General features: G+C 28.6%; 4 protein-coding genes across 11 annotated transcripts; 2 read left to right on the plus strand and 2 right to left on the minus strand.

Moving 5' to 3' along the window:
- The first annotated feature begins 4,235 nt into the window (after nucleotides 1-4,235).
- LOC119603877 (solute carrier family 15 member 2) lies at nucleotides 4,236-12,077 on the plus strand. Of its 7 annotated transcripts, none has more exons than XM_037956146.1 (9): nucleotides 4,236-4,603; nucleotides 6,510-6,583; nucleotides 6,696-6,905; nucleotides 9,961-10,189; nucleotides 10,486-10,760; nucleotides 10,819-11,024; nucleotides 11,083-11,391; nucleotides 11,453-11,563; nucleotides 11,623-12,077. In XM_037956146.1, the coding sequence occupies exons 2-9, from the start codon at nucleotides 6,550-6,552 to the stop codon at nucleotides 11,938-11,940; spliced, it is 1,692 nt and encodes a 563-aa protein (XP_037812074.1). In that variant the 5' UTR covers nucleotides 4,236-4,603; nucleotides 6,510-6,549; the 3' UTR covers nucleotides 11,941-12,077. The 7 variants fall into 7 exon arrangements, with proteins under 7 accessions (XP_037812074.1, XP_037812068.1, XP_037812069.1 ...); XM_037956140.1 differs by having other exon boundaries at nucleotides 4,237-4,611; nucleotides 6,340-6,583; XM_037956141.1 differs by having other exon boundaries at nucleotides 4,237-4,611; nucleotides 6,375-6,583.
- On the minus strand, nucleotides 12,043-14,863 carry LOC119603878 (nucleoside diphosphate kinase 7). 2 transcript variants are annotated; one of them, XM_037956147.1, is made up of 8 exons: nucleotides 14,613-14,855; nucleotides 13,712-13,825; nucleotides 13,463-13,629; nucleotides 13,240-13,404; nucleotides 12,972-13,179; nucleotides 12,527-12,760; nucleotides 12,342-12,455; nucleotides 12,043-12,281 (listed from the first exon to the last, which is right to left on the minus strand). In XM_037956147.1, the coding sequence occupies exons 1-8, from the start codon at nucleotides 14,613-14,615 to the stop codon at nucleotides 12,144-12,146; spliced, it is 1,143 nt and encodes a 380-aa protein (XP_037812075.1). In that variant the 5' UTR covers nucleotides 14,616-14,855; the 3' UTR covers nucleotides 12,043-12,143. The 2 variants fall into 2 exon arrangements, with proteins under 2 accessions (XP_037812075.1, XP_037812076.1); XM_037956148.1 differs by having other exon boundaries at nucleotides 12,095-12,274; nucleotides 14,613-14,863.
- Nucleotides 14,864-15,795: 932 nt separating this feature from the next.
- Nucleotides 15,796-18,543, minus strand: LOC119603880 (uncharacterized protein CG16817). Its single transcript, XM_037956149.1, has 4 exons — nucleotides 18,252-18,543; nucleotides 16,652-16,738; nucleotides 16,325-16,581; nucleotides 15,796-16,254 (listed from the first exon to the last, which is right to left on the minus strand). Exons 1-4 carry the CDS (start codon nucleotides 18,266-18,268, stop codon nucleotides 16,073-16,075), a joined length of 543 nt encoding a protein of 180 aa, XP_037812077.1. The 5' UTR covers nucleotides 18,269-18,543; the 3' UTR covers nucleotides 15,796-16,072.
- Nucleotides 18,544-19,572: 1,029 nt separating this feature from the next.
- Nucleotides 19,573-20,422, plus strand: LOC119603884 (cytochrome c oxidase subunit 5A, mitochondrial). The gene is made up of 2 exons (XM_037956154.1): nucleotides 19,573-19,713; nucleotides 19,796-20,422. Exon 2 carries the CDS (start codon nucleotides 19,797-19,799, stop codon nucleotides 20,241-20,243), a length of 447 nt encoding a protein of 148 aa, XP_037812082.1. The 5' UTR covers nucleotides 19,573-19,713; nucleotide 19,796; the 3' UTR covers nucleotides 20,244-20,422.
- The last annotated feature ends 1,996 nt before the right edge of the window (nucleotides 20,423-22,418 follow it).

The raw sequence follows: 22,418 nt of genomic DNA on the forward strand, positions 1-22,418 counted from the left end.
AGATAGATAGATAGATAGATAGCGCAGTGGTGCAATTCCAAACAGGCCCAAATAGATCAATAAATAATCCATAAAATTCATGTAAGAACTACAATATAGCATTAAAATATTTTGGATACGAATTATAATGGTATTTATTAAAGTTAATAAAAACAAACATTTACAAATTCAATAATTTCAGACTTTAACGTTTGAAAATACAATATCGAGAAGATCAATTCAAAAAAAATCCTTCTGAAATTGTCTTATTAATAACATAATATGCTTACAAAATTGTGCTGGGATATAAAAACTAGTTATAATCATTAAGCTTTGTTAGTAGTACATATATATTTACAGACATGTGACTTGGGATCAATGATGTCGTTATCACTCCTAAAGTAAGTCGTCTACTGTTGAACTTCGATAGACCTCTTTAATTATATGTAATTGCGAAGAAAAAAAGGAAAACTTTTATTATCTATATAGTCACATGTTAATATTTTTGTAATAATAAAAAAAAAATATAAAAACAAAAAAGGACCGGGAACAGCAGCCGTTAAAAATAGGTTTATAAATTGAAAATAAAATGAGTTCAATTGAAAATATAATTATTTGTTTACAAAATATTAATTTTATAATGTGATAACAACAATTAATAAATAATTATGTACATATGTAAATATATATTTATGTAAGTAAAGGTATGGATGGTTAAATGGATGAAAACAAAACATCATGGAATTTTTGCCGAAAATATTATGGATGTGTATGTATGTATATTTTTGCAAATTTTTTCATTAGGGTATATTTTTATATATCACCACGTAAGAGATCATATAAAACAAGTAAGAGTGTTATATTCGGCTGTGCCGAATCTTGTATACCCACCATCAAATCATTGCCAAAAAGGAATGCTTCCTTATAAATAAACTTTGATATTTAAGAATCGATGCTTTTGTTATTATCAAAACAATTTTCTCATTTATTACATCTATGTATAGGGAAATTTTTGTCGAATTTTGTCGCTGTCCTTGTATTTTTAAGGTAGCAAAAAGCGTTAAAGTTATTTTCTGAGGGGACGTTTGGTCAATTATGGACCGATCCTCGTCAAATTTTCTATAACGATTTTAGTTTAGGCTAGTAATGAGCGTCAAAAGCCATTTTTCGAAGGGAACTGTATATGGGGGTTGGATAAATTATGGACCGATCGTTATAAAATTTTACAAAGCGATTTAGGTTTCTATAGAATAAGTTTATGTCGAATTTCATCGCTATAGATGCTTCTTTTAGACAATTATGAACCTTAAAGCCATTTTCTGAAGGGGACCTTATATGGGGGGTAGGGTCAATTATGGACCGATCCTTATAAAATTTTACAATGATATTAAAGATTCTATAAAATATGTTCGTGTCGAATTTCTATAGATGCTTATTTTAGACCATTCTGAGCGTCAAAGTATTTTTCTGAAGGGGACCTTATATGGGGAGTAGGGTCAATTATGAACCGATCCATATACAATTTTACAAAGCGATTTAGGTTCCTATAAAATATGTTCATCTCGAATTTCATCGCTATAGATGCTTCTTTTGGACAGTTATGAGCGTTAAAGTCATTTTCTGAAGGGGACCTTATATTGGGGGTAGGGTCAATTATGGACCGATCCTTATAAAATTTTACAATGATATAAAGGTTCCTAAAAAATATGTTTAAGTCGAATTTCATCGCTATAGCTGCTTTTTTAGACATTTATGAGCGTTAAAGTCATTTTCAGAGCGGGACCTTATATGGGGGATAGGGTCAATTATGGACCGATTCTTATAAAATTTTACAATAATATTAAGGTTCCAAAAAGATATGTTTAAGTCGAATTTCATCGCTATAGCTGCTTTTTTTAGTCAGTTATGAGCGTTAATGTCGTTTTCTGAGGGGGACCTTATAGGGGGGATAGGGTCAATTATGGACCGATTCTTATAAAATTTTACAATGATATTAAGGTTCCAAAAAAATATGTTTAAGTCGAATTTCATCGCTATAGCTGCTTTTTTTAGTTAGTTATGAGCGTTAATGTCACTTTCTGAGGGGGACCTTATATGGGGGATAGGGTCAATTATGGACCGATCCTTATAAAATATTACAATGATATTAAGATTCCTATAAAAGTGGAATTGAATGTATTTACGTTTTGGCTATGAGGTATTTTAATATTGTAGTATATCAATTTTTACTTTTTATTTAATTTAATTTATTACTTTTATTTAAATCATAATTTTAAATATGAAAAAAATCATTTTTATGTAAACTATTCATACGTAGAAATTTATAACCGATTATGGCCTATATAGGCTAGGTTATTGAAATAAAGAATTTGAAATTGAAAAAAAATTGAAAATATGTTTATGTCGAATTTCATCGTTATAGCTGCTTTTTTTAATCAGTTATGAGCGTTAAAGTCATTTTCTGAGGAGGACCTTATATGGGGGATAGGGTCAATTATAGACCGATCCTTATAAAATTTTAGAATGATATTAAGGTTCCTAAACAATATGTATATGTCGAATTTCATCGCTATGGCTGCTCTTTTTAATCAGTTATGAGCGTTAAAGTCATTTTCTGAGGGGGACCTTATAGGGGGGATAGGGTCAATTATGGACCGATTCTTATAAAATTTTACAATGATATTAAGGTTCCAAAAAAATATGTTTAAGTCGAATTTCATCGCTATAGCTGCTTTTTTTTAGTCAGTTATGAGCGTTAGTGTTATTTTCTGAGGGGGACCTTATATGGGGGATAGGGTCAATTATGGACCGATCCTTATAAAATATTACAATGATATTAAGATTCCTATAAAATATGTTTATGTCGAATTTCATCGCTATAGCTGCTTTTTTTAATCAGTTATGAGCGTTAATGTCATTTTCTGAGGAGGACCTTATATGGGGGATAGGGTCAATTATAGACCGATCCTTATAAAATTTTAGAATGATATTAAGGTTCCTAAACAATATGTATATGTCGAATTTCATCGCTATGGCTGCTCTTTTTAATCAGTTATGAGCGTTAAAGTCATTTTCTGAGGGGGACCTTATATGGGGGATAGGGTCAATTATGGACCGATCCTTATAAAATTTTACAATGATACTAAGATTCCTAAAAAATATGTTTATGTCGAATTTCATCGCTATAGCTGCTTCTTTTAGTCAGTTAAGAGCGTTAATGTCATTTTCTGAGGGGGAACTTATATGGGGGCTAGGCGAAATCGTGGACCCATTTTCAATACCAAACAAACTGCATCAATATAAAATATTTGTGCAAAATTTCAGCTCGCTAGCTGCTTCCGTTTGGACTCTATCGTGTTTTCAACAGACGGACAGACAGACGGACAGACGGACGGACATGGCTAGATCGTCTTAGAATTTAATGAGGATCCAGAATATATATACTTTTATGGGTCTTAGATGAATATTTCGATGTGTTACAAACGGAATGACAAAAACAATATACCCCCCATCTTTTTTGATGGTGGGTATAATAAATAATAAAAATCGTTTCGAGGATCATATTGACAAAAAAAATCTTACACAAAAATCCTAATTGTACAAATTATTTGACCAAAAAGGATTTAAAATTATCATTCAAAAAACAAATTAAAGTCTACAATTAGAAATGATCATTGACTTAAAGCTAAATAATAATTAAACGAAACTTATCCTAACAATTGAAAACATAATTGCAATTAAAATATGATATCCAAATAACAAAACCAACAATATAATTAAAATTTAACTTTTTAAGACATTTGTACAACCAATTACAACTGGATTATTTACCTGGTCCATGTAGACGAAATATTATCACAAAAACAAACAAATTGCATACCAACATTTAGTCAAAAGAAAAGCTAGCAGAATAAGCAGAAAAAAAACATTTAATTAATAAAAAATATAAACAAATAAGACAGATAAGAGTCGGTGTTATCGTGGGAAGAACGAGAGCAATCGTTGACTGCTAGCCGTCAGAGCGAAGAAAAAAAATAACAATAACAAAATGTCTCGTGAAATAAGATGAAAATTTAACACACGTACTAAATAGCTTTAGTAGACAACAAACAGATAGATTCTAAGTTAAATACTTGAAGAATATAATTGTTAAGAAATAAAATAATTTGTTGTATATGTGTAGATAGATAGAGAAGACAAACGAACCGAAAGCCACATACAGATATCAAACAACCACTCAGCTAACCAACCAACCATCAATGCAACCAAACGACAGAACGTTATACTTTGTAGAGGAAAAAATGTAAAAAGTTAAGTTTTAACCGAGCACAGCCAACAGTATTTCACGAGAGTTTAAGCAAGAAAAACCTATAAAAATAAACAGCGTTTTGAAAATTGTTTTATTTGAAAAAAATAACGGTCAATAAATAAATAATAGAAAGAAAAACTTAATAAAAACAAACAATCAAGTGATAATATTTAAACTATTTGTTGTAAATATTTGTAATTAAATGAAACATTAAAATATTGTGATTTTTTTTGCACAAAATTACCTTGTGCATTTTGAATACCGTGAAATTTGAGTAGTCAAATACAGCAACAACTATTCTAAAGTCTAGTATATGTAAAATAGTTAGTAAATAAGTATATACAGTGAATCAACTAAGTTTTTTGCCTACCTTTTTTTGTAAGAGAATTTTGTTTTTTGTTCATAAATAAAATTCAAAAAAACAGGTAGAAAGTAAATTTATGTTTTCCAATTGAAAATAGAGATTGTGTAGAATGGGAAAACCAAGAAAAAAATATTAAAATAAAAATTTTGTTGCATTTTATTATTTTTCATCAGAATTTGCACGTCAATAAAGTATTTTGCATATTGAAATTTCCAGTTAATTTCGTTGGGTTTCTCAAATTATTTTTTAATTGCTTTTTGGAATTTATTGTTTTATTGTTAAAAGGACACGTGTTAAGTATTTTTCAATTGGAATTTTCAAAAATCATATCCTTATTGTGTGAAACTGTGTAGTTATTTGCGTTAAAAATGTTTAAATATAAAAAATATAAAAAAATTAATTTAGATTTTTAGAACAAGTATAAATCAATGAAATTCAATTATGAGATGTTTAATCAATCATTAAAAAATATAAAATATAGAAATTGATGAAATAACACAAAGAATTATTTAAAAAACGCACTGAGTTGTCTTTCAAAATCTTTAACTGCCAAAGGAGAGCAACTTGTATCCCAGCAAAAACCATTGAAGTTCTCATTTATCTTCTCCAAAGTCCATATACGAACTTAAAAGAACACTATGTTTAAATTTAGACCTCTAAACAGACCTTAGGTTGCTTGGAAACAATATAAAGTGAACTATCGTGTGGTACGGGAAAAATACTTAATTTAGGTATTTACAAATAGAGGCGGTTCTCATCACCTAAGATCCACAAAAGCAATATTTTTCAGCTAATACATACACTTATATATAGTTAGAACCCAAATCAAGAATAACTATCCAAATCCAGCTACGCCTACTGTATTTTATTCATAAAATAATGCATTCAAAATATGAGGTAGAATATCAAAATTCTAGCATGTAATAGTTCTATAGTGGTATACGGTGATATCCCCATACTTAGAGTGGTTGGGATGGTACTTAGTGTAAGCTTTATTGAATAAGAATCAATATTATACAATTCTAAATAAAATTCACACAGTACTCCCCAAATAGATGGGGTTTCCGTAATGTAGTTTTTGTTTATCAATACAAAATGACCAAAAACCCAGATTATTTTTGTTATAATCTATTGATTTATACCCCACTAATATTTTTTTTCTAGGTCCAAATCCATTGATTTCCTAATATATCATGTATCCAATTCAAAATTACTTATTATTTTCGAAATTAAATCAAAGAAACGATAGATTTCATGTTAAGTAAAATATTGAAAAATTCTTATAGGTATATAGGATAATAAATCGGTTAAGAAATGTCCAAACTTAGTCGTTCCACTACTAAAATATCTAAAAAATTATATTCTAATATATAGGAGTAATAAAAATATTAAATTTTATAAAATAATGCAGCAATATTAAAAAAATTAACAAAAAACCTAAAAAAGCAAAATACTTTATCGACCTTAAAAATTAACAATACGTTCACATTTTATCAAAAATCTCGTTAATTAATATCACGATTTTACTTTTTATGGTAGAAAATTAAAATATAAGATATTCTTTAAAAAATACAACAAGCAAATTGCTTTATTTTGCTAAAAATATTTGTTCAGATAAAGTTTTTTCTTAAAATTTATAAAAATTTACATAGGCAAATTACTTAATTGATTCACTGTATATGAATAGAAGATAGTATGGTAATGGTGCTTGTGCTTTAACAGTCAACTAACTTGAAAATCACCGTATTTGCGGTTGAGAAAGCCCTGTGTATTATATACATTACAAAAAGTATATTAAATAAAATTAAAAAAAAAATTGTTATTGTTTTTACATTCACTTTAAATTAAACATCATAGTAAAATCTCTTAGTGTCCACATAGTTAAAATAAACCTAAAATGTTTCGCGCCTCCCAAATTGCTAGTGAAGAAAGTAAGTTTTTTGTATCATTCTAATATACCAAATAAACAAGATAACTAAATTAGTTAATACAATTTTACATCTAATATATACAACATAAATTTTATCAAATTTTTTTTTAAAGCTTTACCTGCTTTGGGTGTATTAACCCTAAAAGATAATGAATCAGAAATCTCAAAATTAACTTCATTGAAATCCAAACAAGGAAATATTAAAACTGAAGGTTATGGCCTTGTAACACAATTAACACCCAGAGGTATTAGATATCCTAGGGCCATAATATTTGTTTTAATGGCGAAATTATTTGAAGCCTTTGCTGCAAATGGTATAAGGAGTAAGTATTTCTTATAATTATTATATGTTGTCAATTGTTATTTTTTATTGGAAAATAAAACCTTAAAATCATTAACGTGTATTATCAACAAAAACCAACACCTACATTAATGAGAATAATATTGTAATATTTACTTTGTTATTAGAAAAAGTGTCTCTGAATACAATACGGATTAAAGTCTATAGTCTGGACAATTGCCTAATGTCTATAGTTAAATCTGAACTGTGGTCTATAATGTGTAGCTTGTACTAAAGTATACAATATACTCTATAGTCTAAATTACAATCTAGTCTATAAAGTCTGGACTGCGACCTATGGTCTGGACTTTATTCTAGTCTATAGTCTGTACTGTTATCTAGACTATAGTATGGAATATAGTCTAGTCTATAACCTAAACTAAGTCTAGTCTATAGTCTAATCTATAGTGTAGTCTTAAGTCGTCTATAGTGTTACCTTTAGGTTTGTCTACTCTATAATCTAGTCTATAGGGTAGATTATAGTATTGTCTAGTCTATAGTCTTGTCTATAGTCTAGTCTATAGTCTAGTCTATAGTCTAGTCTATAGTCTAGTCTATAGTCTAGTCTATAGTCTAGTCTATAGTCTAGTCATAGTCTAGTCTATAGTCTAGTCTATAGTCTAGTCTATAGTCTAGTCTATAGTCTAGTCTATAGTCTAGTCTATCGGTCTAGTCTAGTCTGTCTATAGTCTAGTCTATAGTCTAGTCTATAGTCTAGTCTATAGTCTAGTCTATAGTCTAGTCTATAGTTAGTCTATAGTCTAGTCTATAGTCTAGTCTATTAGTCTAGTCTATAGTCTAGTCTATAGTCTAGACTAGAGTCTAGTCTATAGTCTAGTCTATAGTCTAGTCTATAGTCTAGTCTATAATCTAGTCTATAGTCTAGTCTATAGTCTGGTCTATAGTCTAGTCTATAGTCTAGTCTATAGTCTAGTCTATAGTCTAGTCTATAATCTAGTCTATAGTCTAGTCTATAGTCTAGTCTATAGTCTGGTCTATAGTCTAGTGTATAGTCTAGTCTATAGTCTAGTCTATAGTCTAGTCTATAGTCTAGTCTATAGTCTAGTCTATAGTCTAGTCTATAGTCTAGTCTATAGTCTAGTCTATAGTCTAGTCTATAGTCTAGTCTATAGTCTAGTCTATAATCTAGTCTATAGTCTAGTCTATAGTCTAGTCTATAGTCTAGTCTATAGTCTAGTCTATAGTCTAGTCTATATTCTAGTCTATAGTCTAGTCTATAGTCTAGTCTATAGTCTAGTCTATAGTCTAGTCTATAGTCTAGTCTATAGTCTAGTCTATAGTCTAGTCTATAGTCTAGTCTATAGTCTAGTCTATAGTCTAGTCTATAGTCTAGTCTATAGTCTAGTCTATAGTCTAGTCTATAGTCTAGTCTATAGTCTAGGCTATAGTCTAGTCTATAGTCTAGATAGTCTAGTCTATAGTCTAGTCTATAGTCTAGTCTATAGTCTAGTCTATAGTCTAGTCTATAGTCTAGTCTATAGTCTAGTCTATAGTCTAGTCTATAGTCTAGTCTATAGTCTAGTCTATAGTCTAGTCTATAGTCAGTCTATAGTCTAGTCTATAGTCTAGTCTATAGTCTAGTCTATAGTCTAGTCTATAGTCTAGTCTATAGTCTAGTCTATAGTCTAGTCTATAGTCTAGTCTATAGTCTAGTCTATAGTCTAGTCTATAGTCTAGTCTATAGTCTAGTCTATAGTCTAGTCTATAGTCTAGTCTATAGTCTAGTCTATAGTCTAGTCTATAGTCTAGTCTATAGTCTAGTCTATAGTCTAGTCTATAGTCTAGTCTATAGTCTAGTCTATAGTCTAGTCTATAGTCTAGTCTATAGTCTAGTCTATAGTCTAGTCTATAGTCTAGTCTATAGTCTAGTCTATAGTCTAGTCTATAGTCTAGTCTATAGTCTAGTCTATAGTCTAGTCTATAGTCTAGTCTATAGTCTAGTCTATAGTCTAGTCTATAGTCTAGTCTATAGTCTAGTCTATAGTCTAGTCTATAGTCTAGTAGTCTAGTCTTAGTCTAGTCTATAGTCTAGTCTATAGTCTAGTCTATAGTCTAGTCTATAGTCTAGTCTATAAACTAGGCTATAGTCTAGTCTTTAGTATAGTCTTTAGTATAGTCTATAGTCTGGTTTATAATCTAGTCGATATTCTAGGTTATAGTCTAGACTGTAGTTTATAGTCGTATTTTTAAGGAAAATCGAAAAAACTGATTTTACGATTTTTAGCAAAAAACTTGAATTTTAGTAGAAATTTATATTTTCACTGAGAATTCTTCCTTCTACAATCTCATTCAAAATTTTAAAGATTTATTAAAAAAATTAATACTTTAATGGTGATTCATTTAATAAAGATAAATATTAACCTAAAGGTGCATTAAAAAATGTTTTTAATTTTTTAAAAAATGGGTCTATGACGCACACATTTTTATTTTTGAGAGTTGAAAATTTTAAATATTTAAATTTAGAAATATATTAAAAAAAATAAATTGCAATAATTTTGAATAAAATAAAAATGGAAGTAAGTGCTAAGTACAGTGAACGCTAATAAAATATATTTTTGTTAAAAACAACTAACATACAGTTAAATGATAGAACTCAAAATCTATTAATAATTGTGAAAAGTGCAGACCGATTTTGAACAAATATTTTCAGTATTAAAACTTATGTTTTGAATTAAAAATTTACATTTAATAAAAGTATTTATAGGAAAATTGTACTCTCCATTGTGATTATTTGCATTCTTTCTTTATGAATGCACTAAATTATTTTGTTTTATAAACACATTTTTTTTGTTGTCGCAATTAATTCAAATAAGAAAATTATCAGTTTTATTCTAGCTTTTTGGTTTTGTTTTTGTTTTGTCTTGCATTCAAATGAATCAAATCATAATCTTTGTTGGTGTGATTTATCTGTTTTTGTTTTGTTGAAAAAAAAAAAAAAAATAACAAGTTCAGGACCTTAAAAAGAGATTTGATTTAATAAGTACACATTTTTTAATTTGTTTCTATATTATTTTCAGCTATATTGGCGTTATACCTACGCGACGATTTGTATTTCAGCGAAAGTTTGTCAACAATTGTTTTGCATATTTTCAATTTCTTTGGTCAATTTTGCCCTATATTTGGAGCTATACTAGCCGATAGCTATATAGGCAATGTACGGACTATAACGGGTTTTTATTTTCTTTATGCATTTGGTTGGATTTTATTGGTATTGACGGCACTGCCTTATATGGGTATATCGTTGGTGTAAGTTTGAAAACCCAAAATGATCTTTGAACAGATTTCAATAAAACTCTAACGTTTTGAATTCTATAGACAATAGTCTGAAAGATAGGCTAGTCTTGTCTATAGTCTAATTTAAAGCCTGGTCTATAGTTTAGTATATTGTCTAGTTTATAGTCTAGTCTATAGTCTAATCTATAGTCTAGTTTATAATCTAGACTATAATCTATAGTCTGGTCTACAGTTAAGTCTATCGTTTAGACTGTAATGTAGCCTTCATAGTTTACTTCACAGTCTGAACTAAACTTTCTTCGTTATAGCTTTCTAGTTTCCATATCCTTACTCTTCATAGCCATTGGTAATGGTTCTTCGAGAGCGTGTCTTACCTCTTTGGGTGCCATACAATTTCAATTGCCTCAACAGGCCAAACAATTGGCGGAATATTTTAGTCTCTACTATTTTGTATATTATGTGGGTATATTTCTGAGTAAAATCTTACCGCCCATGGTAAGAGCCAATACAACCTGTTTCAATAAGTCGGGCTGTTATCCGGCAGTATTTGGTACTTTGGGTACCTCGTTTTTTGTAGCTTGGTGTAAGTATTTTACATAAAAAGTTTGAAAATATTAATATTAAAATTCTTACCTTAAAAGTAACCTTCTGCATTGGCAAATTGTATTATAAGGAAGAAAAATTAAGTGCAGAAAATATACTGCTAAAATTCTATGGTTGTATTAAACATGCTTTGGCTAGGAAATGGTCTAAAAATGCTGATGTAGTGAAACGTTCCTATTGGTTGCACTATGCGGTGGGGAAGTATGAGGATAGTTTTGTCAATGATGTGGCTAAAGTTTTAAAGGTAGATATTTTATAAAATTTTGTTATAAATAATTCTTTAAATTACCTTTCGTTTGTAGCTGGCCAAATTATTTCTTCCCTTGCCTATTTATTTTGCTTTATTGGCTCAACAGGACTCCAGTTGGACTTTTCAGGCTTCACAAATGAATACAACCATAGTGCCGGGCGTAACTATACAACCGGATCAAGCCAAAGCTATGGGTCCCATATTTCTATTCATTTTAATACCTCTATGGCAGTATTTAATGAAACCTTGTTTGAAATGTTGTTTTAACTATGAGCTGCAACCCTTGCAAAGTGTTACTTTGGGTGGAGTATTTTCAGCATTTTCTTTTATATGTGCTGGCGTTCTACAAAGATATATTTTAGTAAGTTTACTTTGTTTTTAAATATAAATAATATGCAATTATACTTTCCTTATTATGACAGTCTATGCCTTATAAATCGGTTAATGTTTTATGGCAAATACCACAATTTGTTTTGATCATGTTGGGTGAGTTATTGCTGTCCATACCCGGTTTACAATTTGCCTTTACACAAGTAAGTTTTCTTCATTTTAAGCAAATTTCACATAAAATTATACCCTTTTCTTCCTTTAGGCTCCCGCTTCCATGAAATCGGTGGTTACAGCTGCCTGGTTTTTAAATAATGCCTTTGGCAATCTTATTGTAGTGTTAATAACCGAACTGAATATTTTTCCCACACAAAGTGATGAATTTTTCTTTTATGCCATTTTAATGATAGTGGCCATAGTTATTTATACTTTCTTGGCCTATGATTATGCTTTACAAGAACGTCTGGGTCATCATTATGCTAGTCAAAGTTCTTTGGAAATGTCAGAAAATACTCCTCTATATAATGTAAGAGATGAAGCACCCAGTACAAGTAATACGAATGAACAAGTTGTTGATTTTTAAATGGTAGTAGTATTAAATTATGTTATTTTTAATGCGAAAAAAGTGATAGTTAAATTATTTTGTTGCTAGTTTTAAGAAGCATGAAACGATTTTTATGAAATAAAAGATTTTATAAAATTATTTATATTTAACTATAATAAAAAATAAACAACATATTTGTATATAAGGCAGGAATGTTTAGAAAGTTTTTAGAAGTCCTAAAATTAATCTAAAATTTTGAATAGATATTGTATTTCCAATATGGTATCATCAGGTAAATCTGTACAATGGACGGCATTTAAGGTTTTACTAGAACCATATTTGGCTCTTAAAGTATGAGGACGTAAAAGTTTAGCTATTTCCTAAAAAAATTAAAATTCCTTATTCCTTTAAAGTTAAAATCTTAAAACTGTTCCACCTACCGGATCCATAGGTCCACAAAATTTACGAAATTCTTCGTAACTACTTTTATTGGCATCTGTACAAACAATTTCCAGAGACATACTAACACCACTGGCTAACTGAGAAACCATAGGCTGGAAAAAGCAAAGCAATGAAACCATGAGATTTTTGTCACTCTATGTTAACGACCTCCGATAAAACTTACTATATACTCTGGCACGATACCTCTGTAAACTTCATAAAATTCACTACAATTCACCTTTTCCAAAATATGCATTCTTAAGGCGGTTATTTTGAAACCATTGGAGGTTATTTCCTTTATTATTTTACCCAAGTTACCCTCTTTAATGGCATGAGGTTTAATAACTGCTAAAGTGGAATTTTTAAGTTGTACGGCAATTTGTAAACCACTTTGTTTATCGAAAAAGAAATTAGTGTCCTAGAAATTTATAACGTTTTTTATATAATTTAAATTATAATAAAATCAAAAGGTCTTAACAAAAAAACTTTTATAATATTGTTTACAAAATTTAAATATTGTATAATTATAGTTACCTTTATAAATTACATAGCATTCAAATTATTAAGAACGAAATTTTAAGATCGCTTATTTGTTAAGTGATAAAATGTGTAATAAAAAAAAAACTTACCCTTTCAACATCCTCTTCGTTTTGTGAACAATAAACACCATTTCGTATATCTTCTCTTTCAAATAGACTAATCAAAGCTTTTGGTATATCACTACTATTCAATTCATTCCCAGATTGATTTACACAATTTTTAATCTTTTCCACAGCATTATCAGCGATTAATTCAAATCCTATAGAAGGACCCATCAGCAATTGATTCATAAGTACCCTTTAAAGAATATTGACAAATATAGAAACATGTCTTTAAACTACGATCTTTATAACTTACGAAGTTTGTACATCTCCTTTATTGCGCTCATTTAAAAACTCTTTAACTTGTTCGGCGGTAAAGTGTACCATTAAACCTTTACTTATGCTAAAATTGCTATCAATTAAAGAGCATAATACTAGGCCCAAATGTTGTAGTATACTATTTTTGAGTAAAATAAAAGTTCTGAAATGAAATTTATACTTTAGTAGAAAAAAATTATAATATAATAGATTTTACTTACTTTTTCCGATATTTGGCTAAAGTATTTTTTGTTATATCATCACCATAGTCTACTATATCAAATTGTCTACCGAAAACATTAATTTTGGAACCTACAAAAAAATCCCTTTCCGTCAAATCGGTCATTTTAATGCGTCTTAAAAAGGTTTTCTTCGTACGTTGATCGAACTAGGAGGAAAGTTTTTATTTAGATTTTGTTTTATTGATGTTTTTTTAATATACATAGGTATGAATAGTATATGAAACTTACCACTTCTATGGTATTATCTTGTACATAGTATAAAATTGTAAAGGTACGTATTATACCAGCTTCTTCCTGATACCATTCGGCTATAAAACAAAGGCGCCTTGTATTGCGAGTAGCCTTTAAGAAAAAAATTTAAGTAATGAGTTATTTACGATGAAGTGCTTTATATGTATGCTAACTTTGACAAGTTATGGGCCGAAAATTTCTCAGATTAATTTGTATATAAGAACCATTATTAATTCATGAGTAATTTACGATCAAATGATTTATGGAAAATTACTTTATATGGAAGCTGAGACCAATTATGGGCCGATCCAGAAAAAAATTAAATAAATTAAATAATTTATGTATATACATAACACATTTGTGTTCATTTTAATATTATTAATTTTATTCCGATATGGTTATTTGTTAATAAATTATGTTTACTTAATTGATTTTCGGAAGTAGACTTTGTATGGATGATAGTTTAGTTAGTAAAACGATTTCTGATTACCTATTTGATTTATATATGTAATTTTTTGTTAATATCGATATTAACAATAAATCCCTATTTCCCATTTAAAAACAATAAAGTGTGTAGTACTGGTTGCGAACGGAATTTAAGAAATATTTCAAGGTGTCTTTCCTTAGTTTTAATTTGGATATTTCAAAGTTATTCTTTTCTAATTTTTCTTTCAATGACAATACAAGGCATGAAATTGACGACTCTTCCTAGTGGTTCTACCTGGTTATGGTTGTTTCATGGTAAAAGTTATAAAAAATGCTATAAAAATACAATTATTGTAAGAAAAATTTTAAAAAATTTAATTTTGCCAATTCTGCTTTATTCCTAAACAGATTTTTAACCAATTTAAATTTTTAAACGGCTAACACTTTAATAAACATATTATTTTCAACTTACCATTACTATTTTATTAAAAAATTGTTTAAATTTGCAAAAAAATAATAATTCAATTTCCTGACCGGCAAATAAAAACTAATCAAAATAAACAATTACAAATTCCGGTTGCTATAGGCAAAGTTTAGAGCCGAGCAAATTTTTTCAACGGCGGTAAATAACTAAAATAATATGACACAGCAATGAAGCGAATAAAAAATAGTGGACATAATGAAGAAATAAAGTTTGAAATAGTCAAATTTTGAGAATTTTATTCAATTTCTTACAGATTTTTACAAAACTCATGTTAATATCAAGCTGAATTATTTTTGACGCCGTTAGTTTTAACAAAAAACTTTGGCACATCGACTTTCAGTTGCCAGGGCAATTTTGTTGTGACAACATACACAATGTTGCCAGTTTATAAAAATAGAAATCTAAAAACACCATGTAACGGGCAATGCCAGGTGGTTTTTGTATATATTTTTCTTTTTATTATAGAGAACTAATTAATTAAGGAATTTATTTCACTTTAAACAGTTAAAATAAAACATGTCTAAAAATGGTATAAATGAAATAAAGAAAATTTTAAATTTAGAAATTTCTCTTAAAAATAAACATGAACCAATGATGCCAGGCCGTTTAAGTTTTCATTTAAATTTTATATGGAGATTTTATGAATTAAGGGATTCCCCTTTAAAGAAAATAATGCATATGAAAAAAATTTAAATTTGCAATAGAATGAGTAGAAAATTTGCAACATTTGTTGTCTATTCACACAAATTATACTATGAAATTTATGAGGCAAATCCTTATAACAATAAAAAGCCATATAAATATATTTCTTTAATATTTTTCCTTTTTTTGATATTTATAAAATTAAATTTTTATTTTGCAAATAACTCTTAATCGTATGCGGATTATCTTCCTTTATGTACAGGAAACATAAATTTAATAAGAATTTGGTATTTGTCGTTAAGTTAACCTGTTTTTCTGGTATCGTATTAATTTTGTTTAAGGAAAATTAAAAGAAAACTAAAAAAACCCATAATAAATACTTATTAATTGCAACATTATTTTGTGATTGTTCTTTTTTTAATGTATTTTTTCTCTGTTTATATAAAGTGTTTTAATTTTTTCCTTTATATAGAATAATGCTGAAGCATAGTTCTAATATATTTAAGAATAATTTAAATATAATATTTAATTTTGTTTGTATAAGGTTTGTTAATTTCTTCTCCATTAATTAATTAATCAAGGGGTGTATATTATTATTAGTTTTTTTTTTCCAGAAGTCAACATTATCTGTTTAAGGTGTAAATGTGTGATTTTGTTTTATCTTCTTGAATTTAAATATTTTCATAAGAGAATATTACAAATTAATTTTTTGTTGTTTTTTGTTTAAAAAGCAATTAATGTTCATGCTAATATTAAGAGAATTATTTAATATTTTAAAAAGAGTTTAACACTAAATAATTGTTAAACTATTTTTCTTGATCCTTCTTTTCCTCATCCTTTTTGTCATCATCGTCGTCATCGTTTTGTGATAGACTTGGAATATTGTCATCTGAATCATCGTCATCGTCGACATTGAAATCATCAAATCTATTATCCATGCCAGAACCAGCGAGCATGTCATTAAGTAGGAAATTTGAAGAGCCATTATCTGAAATTTTAAAAGAAAAATAATGTTATATTTTTCTTAAATATATATTTTTTTAATTTTTTTTTATTACCTTCTTCATCATCCGACTCATTTTTCCATTTGGTGAAATTGGCTTTAAGGAAATGCAATTTAGTTTTATCATTGGTTAAGGATTTCCAGAAGGGACCTGATTCTTTTTTGTAAATAGTAAATTCAATACATCTGCCAATATTTTTACTTGTGACTTTTTCAGGATTAACAGGATTTAGGAAATTTAATGTGACTTCGTATTTTTTAGTGGCATCTAAAGCATTGGTACCCTTGAATGTAAAATTATTTTCTGTCACGCTATTGGAAATAAGAGATTAAAACAAATTTAGAGCCATTTGGGGATTCTAATGGTATTTTTTTTAATTACTTGTGTTCAATATCCTTGCATTCCACATCGATAATGACGTATAATAGATCACTTCTTTGGGCCCAAGAAATTGGTGGTGGTACTGTTCTGTAATGAGAAAGAAAAAAGAATGTAAATATGAGTTTGTGTTGTTATATTCAGTTATTTAGCACGGTCATAGTTTCCAGTAATTGCCGAAATTTAATTTGAAAACGACAAAAAAAAAAAACGCCCAATTGAAAAAATAAATTGCGATCGCTTTAATTTTATTTCAAATATCTATCTTTAATTGAGAAAATCTGCAATCTTTAACATTTTCTACAATTTTTTATACGAAAAAACCTAAGTTCGACCAAAGATACTTAAATAACGCCCCGATTGGAAAAATAGGTTTATCTTTGATTAATCGGCTATAGATCCTTAAATACTACTCCAACTGAGAAAATATGTTCCAGGTTAACATATGCGTTAGATAAACGTATCTCGAAAAGTAAAAAAATACAACAGAGGTTAAACGGTTATTTCAAATCCGATAGATTGGACTTTAGATGTCAAAAAATTTTATAAATAAACATGCCATCGAGCTCTTATACGTTTAAAAATGGGGTTATCAATCTTTATGACACAATATCATGAAAAACTGATATGATGAATGAATCCTGAATCAATTTTAAGTTCAACACAACTCAATCATTTAAGCGACACGGCCACACATCAAATTGTTTGACTCAAACAGTAAGTTTTTTGATTGTGTTAGTGAAAAAACTCACATGTATCAAAAAACTTACCGTTTGAGTCAATGTGTCGCCAAGGCGCTTTAGAAAAGTATACTTTGGTCTCTGTTGGCCTATCTTATTCCACAATACATGATGACTTTAATTACCCTTCCCTGCCTTTAACCCCAAAACAATATTCACTTCATCTGGCATCCCTTTGCACAAGAAAAAAACAAAAAAAGAAAAACACAGTCTGCATGAAATAGCGGCACAACAACACCACATTAAAAAATAAAAGAAAAACTCACAACAAATTTCGAGAATATGCCAAATGACTAAACATAACCTCAAATAATTACTAATTTCAAAATTAAACATAAAAGCAATTAATTAAATTTAACTAATTAAAAAAAACACTCAAAGAAAAACTATCACTCACCCCCAACTACAATTATTAAAAAGCAACAACAACAAACATTTAAGGAACATGCAATTGAACGAAAAAAATGTACATAATGAATGCCGGGCCTTATAGATGATGAATTGAAAAAACAAAAAGCAATAAAAACACGCGTTTTAACAAGAAAAACATGCAGTTAGACACCAAATAATAAATGGAATATTTCAAGAAATTAACATAAAATTAAGTAAACATTAGCTATAAAGCCATTTATAAATTAATTTATTTAAAAAAGAAGCCAAAAAATTTAAACCCTAAGAGTTTAGTAACCTACCGCCCTGATTTGCTATAACATGGTGTATGTGCGTGCGTGTGTGCATTATAATTATCATGCCTGTGCCTCCTCGTTTTTTTTGTACTTTTTTCAATTCATTCTTTCAATTTGGCACTGTGTAATTCCTCGTTTTTTATTTAGGTTTAATTAAAATATTTCTTGTGTACATACCCTGCTGTTGGAGCCATTTTGTAGTATAGAAGTTATATTTGGTTGTTTTTTATTAATTATTAAAATATTTAAAGGTTTATTTTATATTCCACACCGTAACTAAAAGCGTATATAATGAAAAAGTATTCAACGCCTTTTTTGTCGCTTTTTTTCCTGTGTGTGGCCAGCAGAATGAAATTTGCACCCGATTCCAGAGCCCTGCGCCAACAAATAGTAACGACGGTGACGACTGACACTAAATATGTCGACGGCGGCTTAAAATCGACTTTAAGCCGACTAAGTTTTTTTGTTATGTTTTCGATTTTTTAATAATATATTTTAAAATACTGAAAAATTTATACCAATTTTATAAAAATGTTTGTAATTTATAACATATATAAAGTAGAATAACTAAATATTAAAATTATTGGAAATTATACAAAATATTCCATCTAGTAGACGTAAAAAAAGTCGTCTTAAGAGGAACAATTTTAAGCGGCGGCTAGGCTTAGTCGGCTTTAAATTAAATCGACGCAGATCTCAGCTACTAATTTAATTTTATTGGCATTTTCGTCTTGTCATTTTTGAAGCAGTGCTGTTAACTGACTGTTGGTTATTGGATGTGGAATTCTAGCGATTTTGGCTAGTAAGCAATTTCAAGCGTGTTTTTATTTTATTATGGGAAAATTAGTCACTTTTTCATTAAATAGATTCTTCTTGTAAAATTGAAGCCGACAAATTTTATGTTTATTTTTTTTAATAGGATGAATATTTAAGAAACTGCAGCTAGTTATGTGTTTTTTGTAATATTATAACTTTATGTAAAATTCGAATGATCACGGATTTTCTTTTTTTCTCAGTTGGTTAACTACAGCTAGGTTAAAATATGAACAATTACAGTATTTCGTATAAAAATAGATTGTTGAATCAATATATGAGTTATCATAGATTATCGCAGTGATCAGCTAATTTTATGTTTTTCATATAAAAATGGATTTTTAATGACAATTTTTTTGGCCTTAAGTATAAAATCGAATTTTCATGGAGAATTTTATCACAGCTTTCGCTGGTTTCTTAATTTAGCTTTTTAAAATAAAATTAAATTTTTGCTGAATAATATTAGTCATCATAGATTTTCGGTATTTTATTAAATAAAGCGGCATTAAAGGATCTACAGCCAATTTAAGATTTTTCATATAATCATAGATAAGTTCAGAATTATATTTTTCGAGCCATTATATTTTTGAGACATTTTTTAAACTTTTTGCTAAAAAGTTAGTTTTGCGTTAAAAAAGTTAGACTCAGTAATACTACTTTTTATGTACAGAGTTGTTTCTTCTACGTCTCTTAAATATTTTTAATCATTTTATGAAACACCTTGTTTTCCATTCCATATACGCTGTCAGAGTTGATTGAATGAATTTTTGACATTTTTTCCATTTTCTGTGTAGATTTTTCTCAAACCGAAGAGACACACACTCAGGTTGCTAAACGATTACTTAACCAAATTCTTTATACTTTCGATATTAATTTTGTATTTTCTTGTTAAAAAAAACTCCATATAGAATGTTCCGTCTTGCTGCCAGTCAAGTTTACAACGCTGCACGTAGCTCCATTGGTGTCACTGCCCGTGTAGGTGCTGTGCGTGCTGCCCACGGTCATGAAATCCCTGCCGAAGAATTCGACAAGCGTTATGAAGATTACTTCAACCGCTCCGACATCGATGGCTGGGAGGTACGCAAGGGCATGAACGATTTGTTGGGTATGGATTTGGTACCAGCTCCCAAAATTGTCGATGCTGGTTTGAAAGCCTGCCGTCGTGTTAACGACATTGCCTTGGCCATCAGATGGTTGGAAGGTGTTAAGGATAAGTGCGGTGACAAAACCGATGAAATCTATCCTTACATCATCAACAATGTACGCCCCACTCTCACCGAATTGGGCATTCCCACTCCCGAAGAGTTGAACTATGATAAACCCGAATTGGCCCTTAAATCTGTGTTCGATATGTAAAGAAAAAATTCCTTTGTATTTAACAGAAACATCAGCGATAAGCAAAATTGTGAAGTGTGAGAGGCGATTGTCATTTAGACATAATTAGTTAAATAAATTATGTAAAAAAACAAAACAAAAAACATCTTGTGAAGACGCCACAAACAAATAAAAGTATTCATAAGATATTTACAAAAAAATCCCTAGCATTTGGTCCTTAAATAACACTGGAAGTTAACGAATTTTTCTTAACTTATGTAATCATATGGTAAGTATGAGTGTGTAGTGCTGTGTTAGTGCGGTTGTTCTTGTTGGACATTTGTCAAAATAGAAGAGAAAAATAACAAGTGAACAAAAGTGAGGTTAAGTTTACAGCTTGTTTTTCTAAAATGAAAATTTGTCTTCGTTCTTAAAAATAACGAACGAAATTGGCTTTACGTTTTTGTAACGAAAAAATAAATTTTCATGTGAGTGTCAACGAAAGAGCTTTATTTTTCCATATATTTTTGGTTTTTAGAAAATGAATTCGTTCGTAATAAACGAAAGAAATGTCAGAAATAGACGATAGGCAAACCCCTTTCGTTTGCCCAAAAAACAACGAAAATTTTACCAAAATACGTAATAATATGTGGCCATTTGAGCCAGAATGTAATTCGCAATGCAAACCTTTAAATTTCTTGAGACATTGCATACAATTTTCATGTTGTTTTTAAAAAAACATTTTTTCATAATTTCAATTTTTTTCTAAAATTATTTTATTTTTGTTTATTTTTTAGGGTTAACACCAATCACCTTATTACTACATGAAAAAATATTTAAAAATTCAGTAATGAAATACGTAGGCAATAATGTTCTGTTACGATAGAAAAAGCTCATTTCATTTTAGACATTTTTAAACGAAAACTTTCAAATGTTTTATAAAAACCTAATTTTAAACTTGATCGTAATAAAATGAAATGTTCGTGTGAGAACTAAATTGTTTTAGAAAAACAGGCTGTTAATCATCATTCACGGCATTATTATTGTAATAAACAATTCATAAATATTATTGATTTACTAAAGAAAGTTTATGTTTTAATTAGATTTAAAGGAAAATTCTAAAGATTTAGCTTTTTTATGTCAAAAAAAAACCGTTAGAAATTTTTGTATAGAAATATTTGTAAACAAAATCAGGTGACCAGACTGCTAAACCAAACAATCCGGTTTATTAAAAATCAAAATGCACAAAATACTCTTATTTTGAAAGGGAATCGAAGAAAAGTGATAGTTTTTGTTTGTAGAATATTAACGAGATTTATTAAAATTTAATTTAATTAAAATCAGTTGTAAAAGAAAATAATAACAAACTACAATTATTTATTCTTAATCTTTATGTTTTTGCATCTTCAGTTACAAGAGTGTATTTTTTTTTTTCCAAAATTGGTCGAAAATTTTAGATCAAAAAATTGTTGAAAATTAAAGATTAATTGTTGATACGCAAATCAGTTAGTAGGGAAAATTTTATGAATAACTGGAACTGCATAGAACTGAACTAGTATTCAACTGGAACTGAAGTTAACGAGACGAATTTTTGTTGAAAATTAATGAATGATTTTTTGTGGGAAAAATTTTAGATAAATTCATCTTGTTTAATTCAGTTTAATTTAAATTTTATTTTTTTTAGTAAAAAAATAGTTTTTTTTTGTAGAAAGTAGATGTTTTTTAGATAAATGTATTTTTTTTTTTTTTTGAGAAAAGTGAAATTTTTAGGTCATTTTAAAATTTTGATCAAAATTTTTAAGAATTGAAATTTCTGTGAATAACAATCTTTTGATTAAATATTTAGTTTTCTTTAAAAATAAACAGTTTTCCTAAATTTGAACCGTAAAGTCAAGCTGCTTTGCTTTTTTTTTGCAAAATGTAAAAGTGTTTTAATTAAACGTTGATTTTTGAATAAAAATTTTATTTACACTTTATTTGGCGGAGTTTTTTGTGAAAAACGATTTATTGGTGAAAAGTCGAATTTAAGGTGTTTCTTATGAATTTCGATTGAAAAATAAGTGATATTTTTGTACCAGACCTGTCTCGTTTTAAAATTGAACTTCATTGATCTAGTTGTGAAGAACAATTGATCTTTGTAGTCATACGATATCGATCGAAATCTCCATTTAGATTCTATTGAGATTTCGATCGATATCGTATGCCGTAATTTGGGCC

Source organism: Lucilia sericata, unplaced genomic scaffold, assembly GCF_015586225.1.
Source record: "Lucilia sericata isolate MDLA Ls3-8-SP2 unplaced genomic scaffold, ASM1558622v1 Contig000345F_arrow, whole genome shotgun sequence".
NCBI classification, from domain to species: domain Eukaryota; kingdom Metazoa; phylum Arthropoda; class Insecta; order Diptera; family Calliphoridae; genus Lucilia; species Lucilia sericata.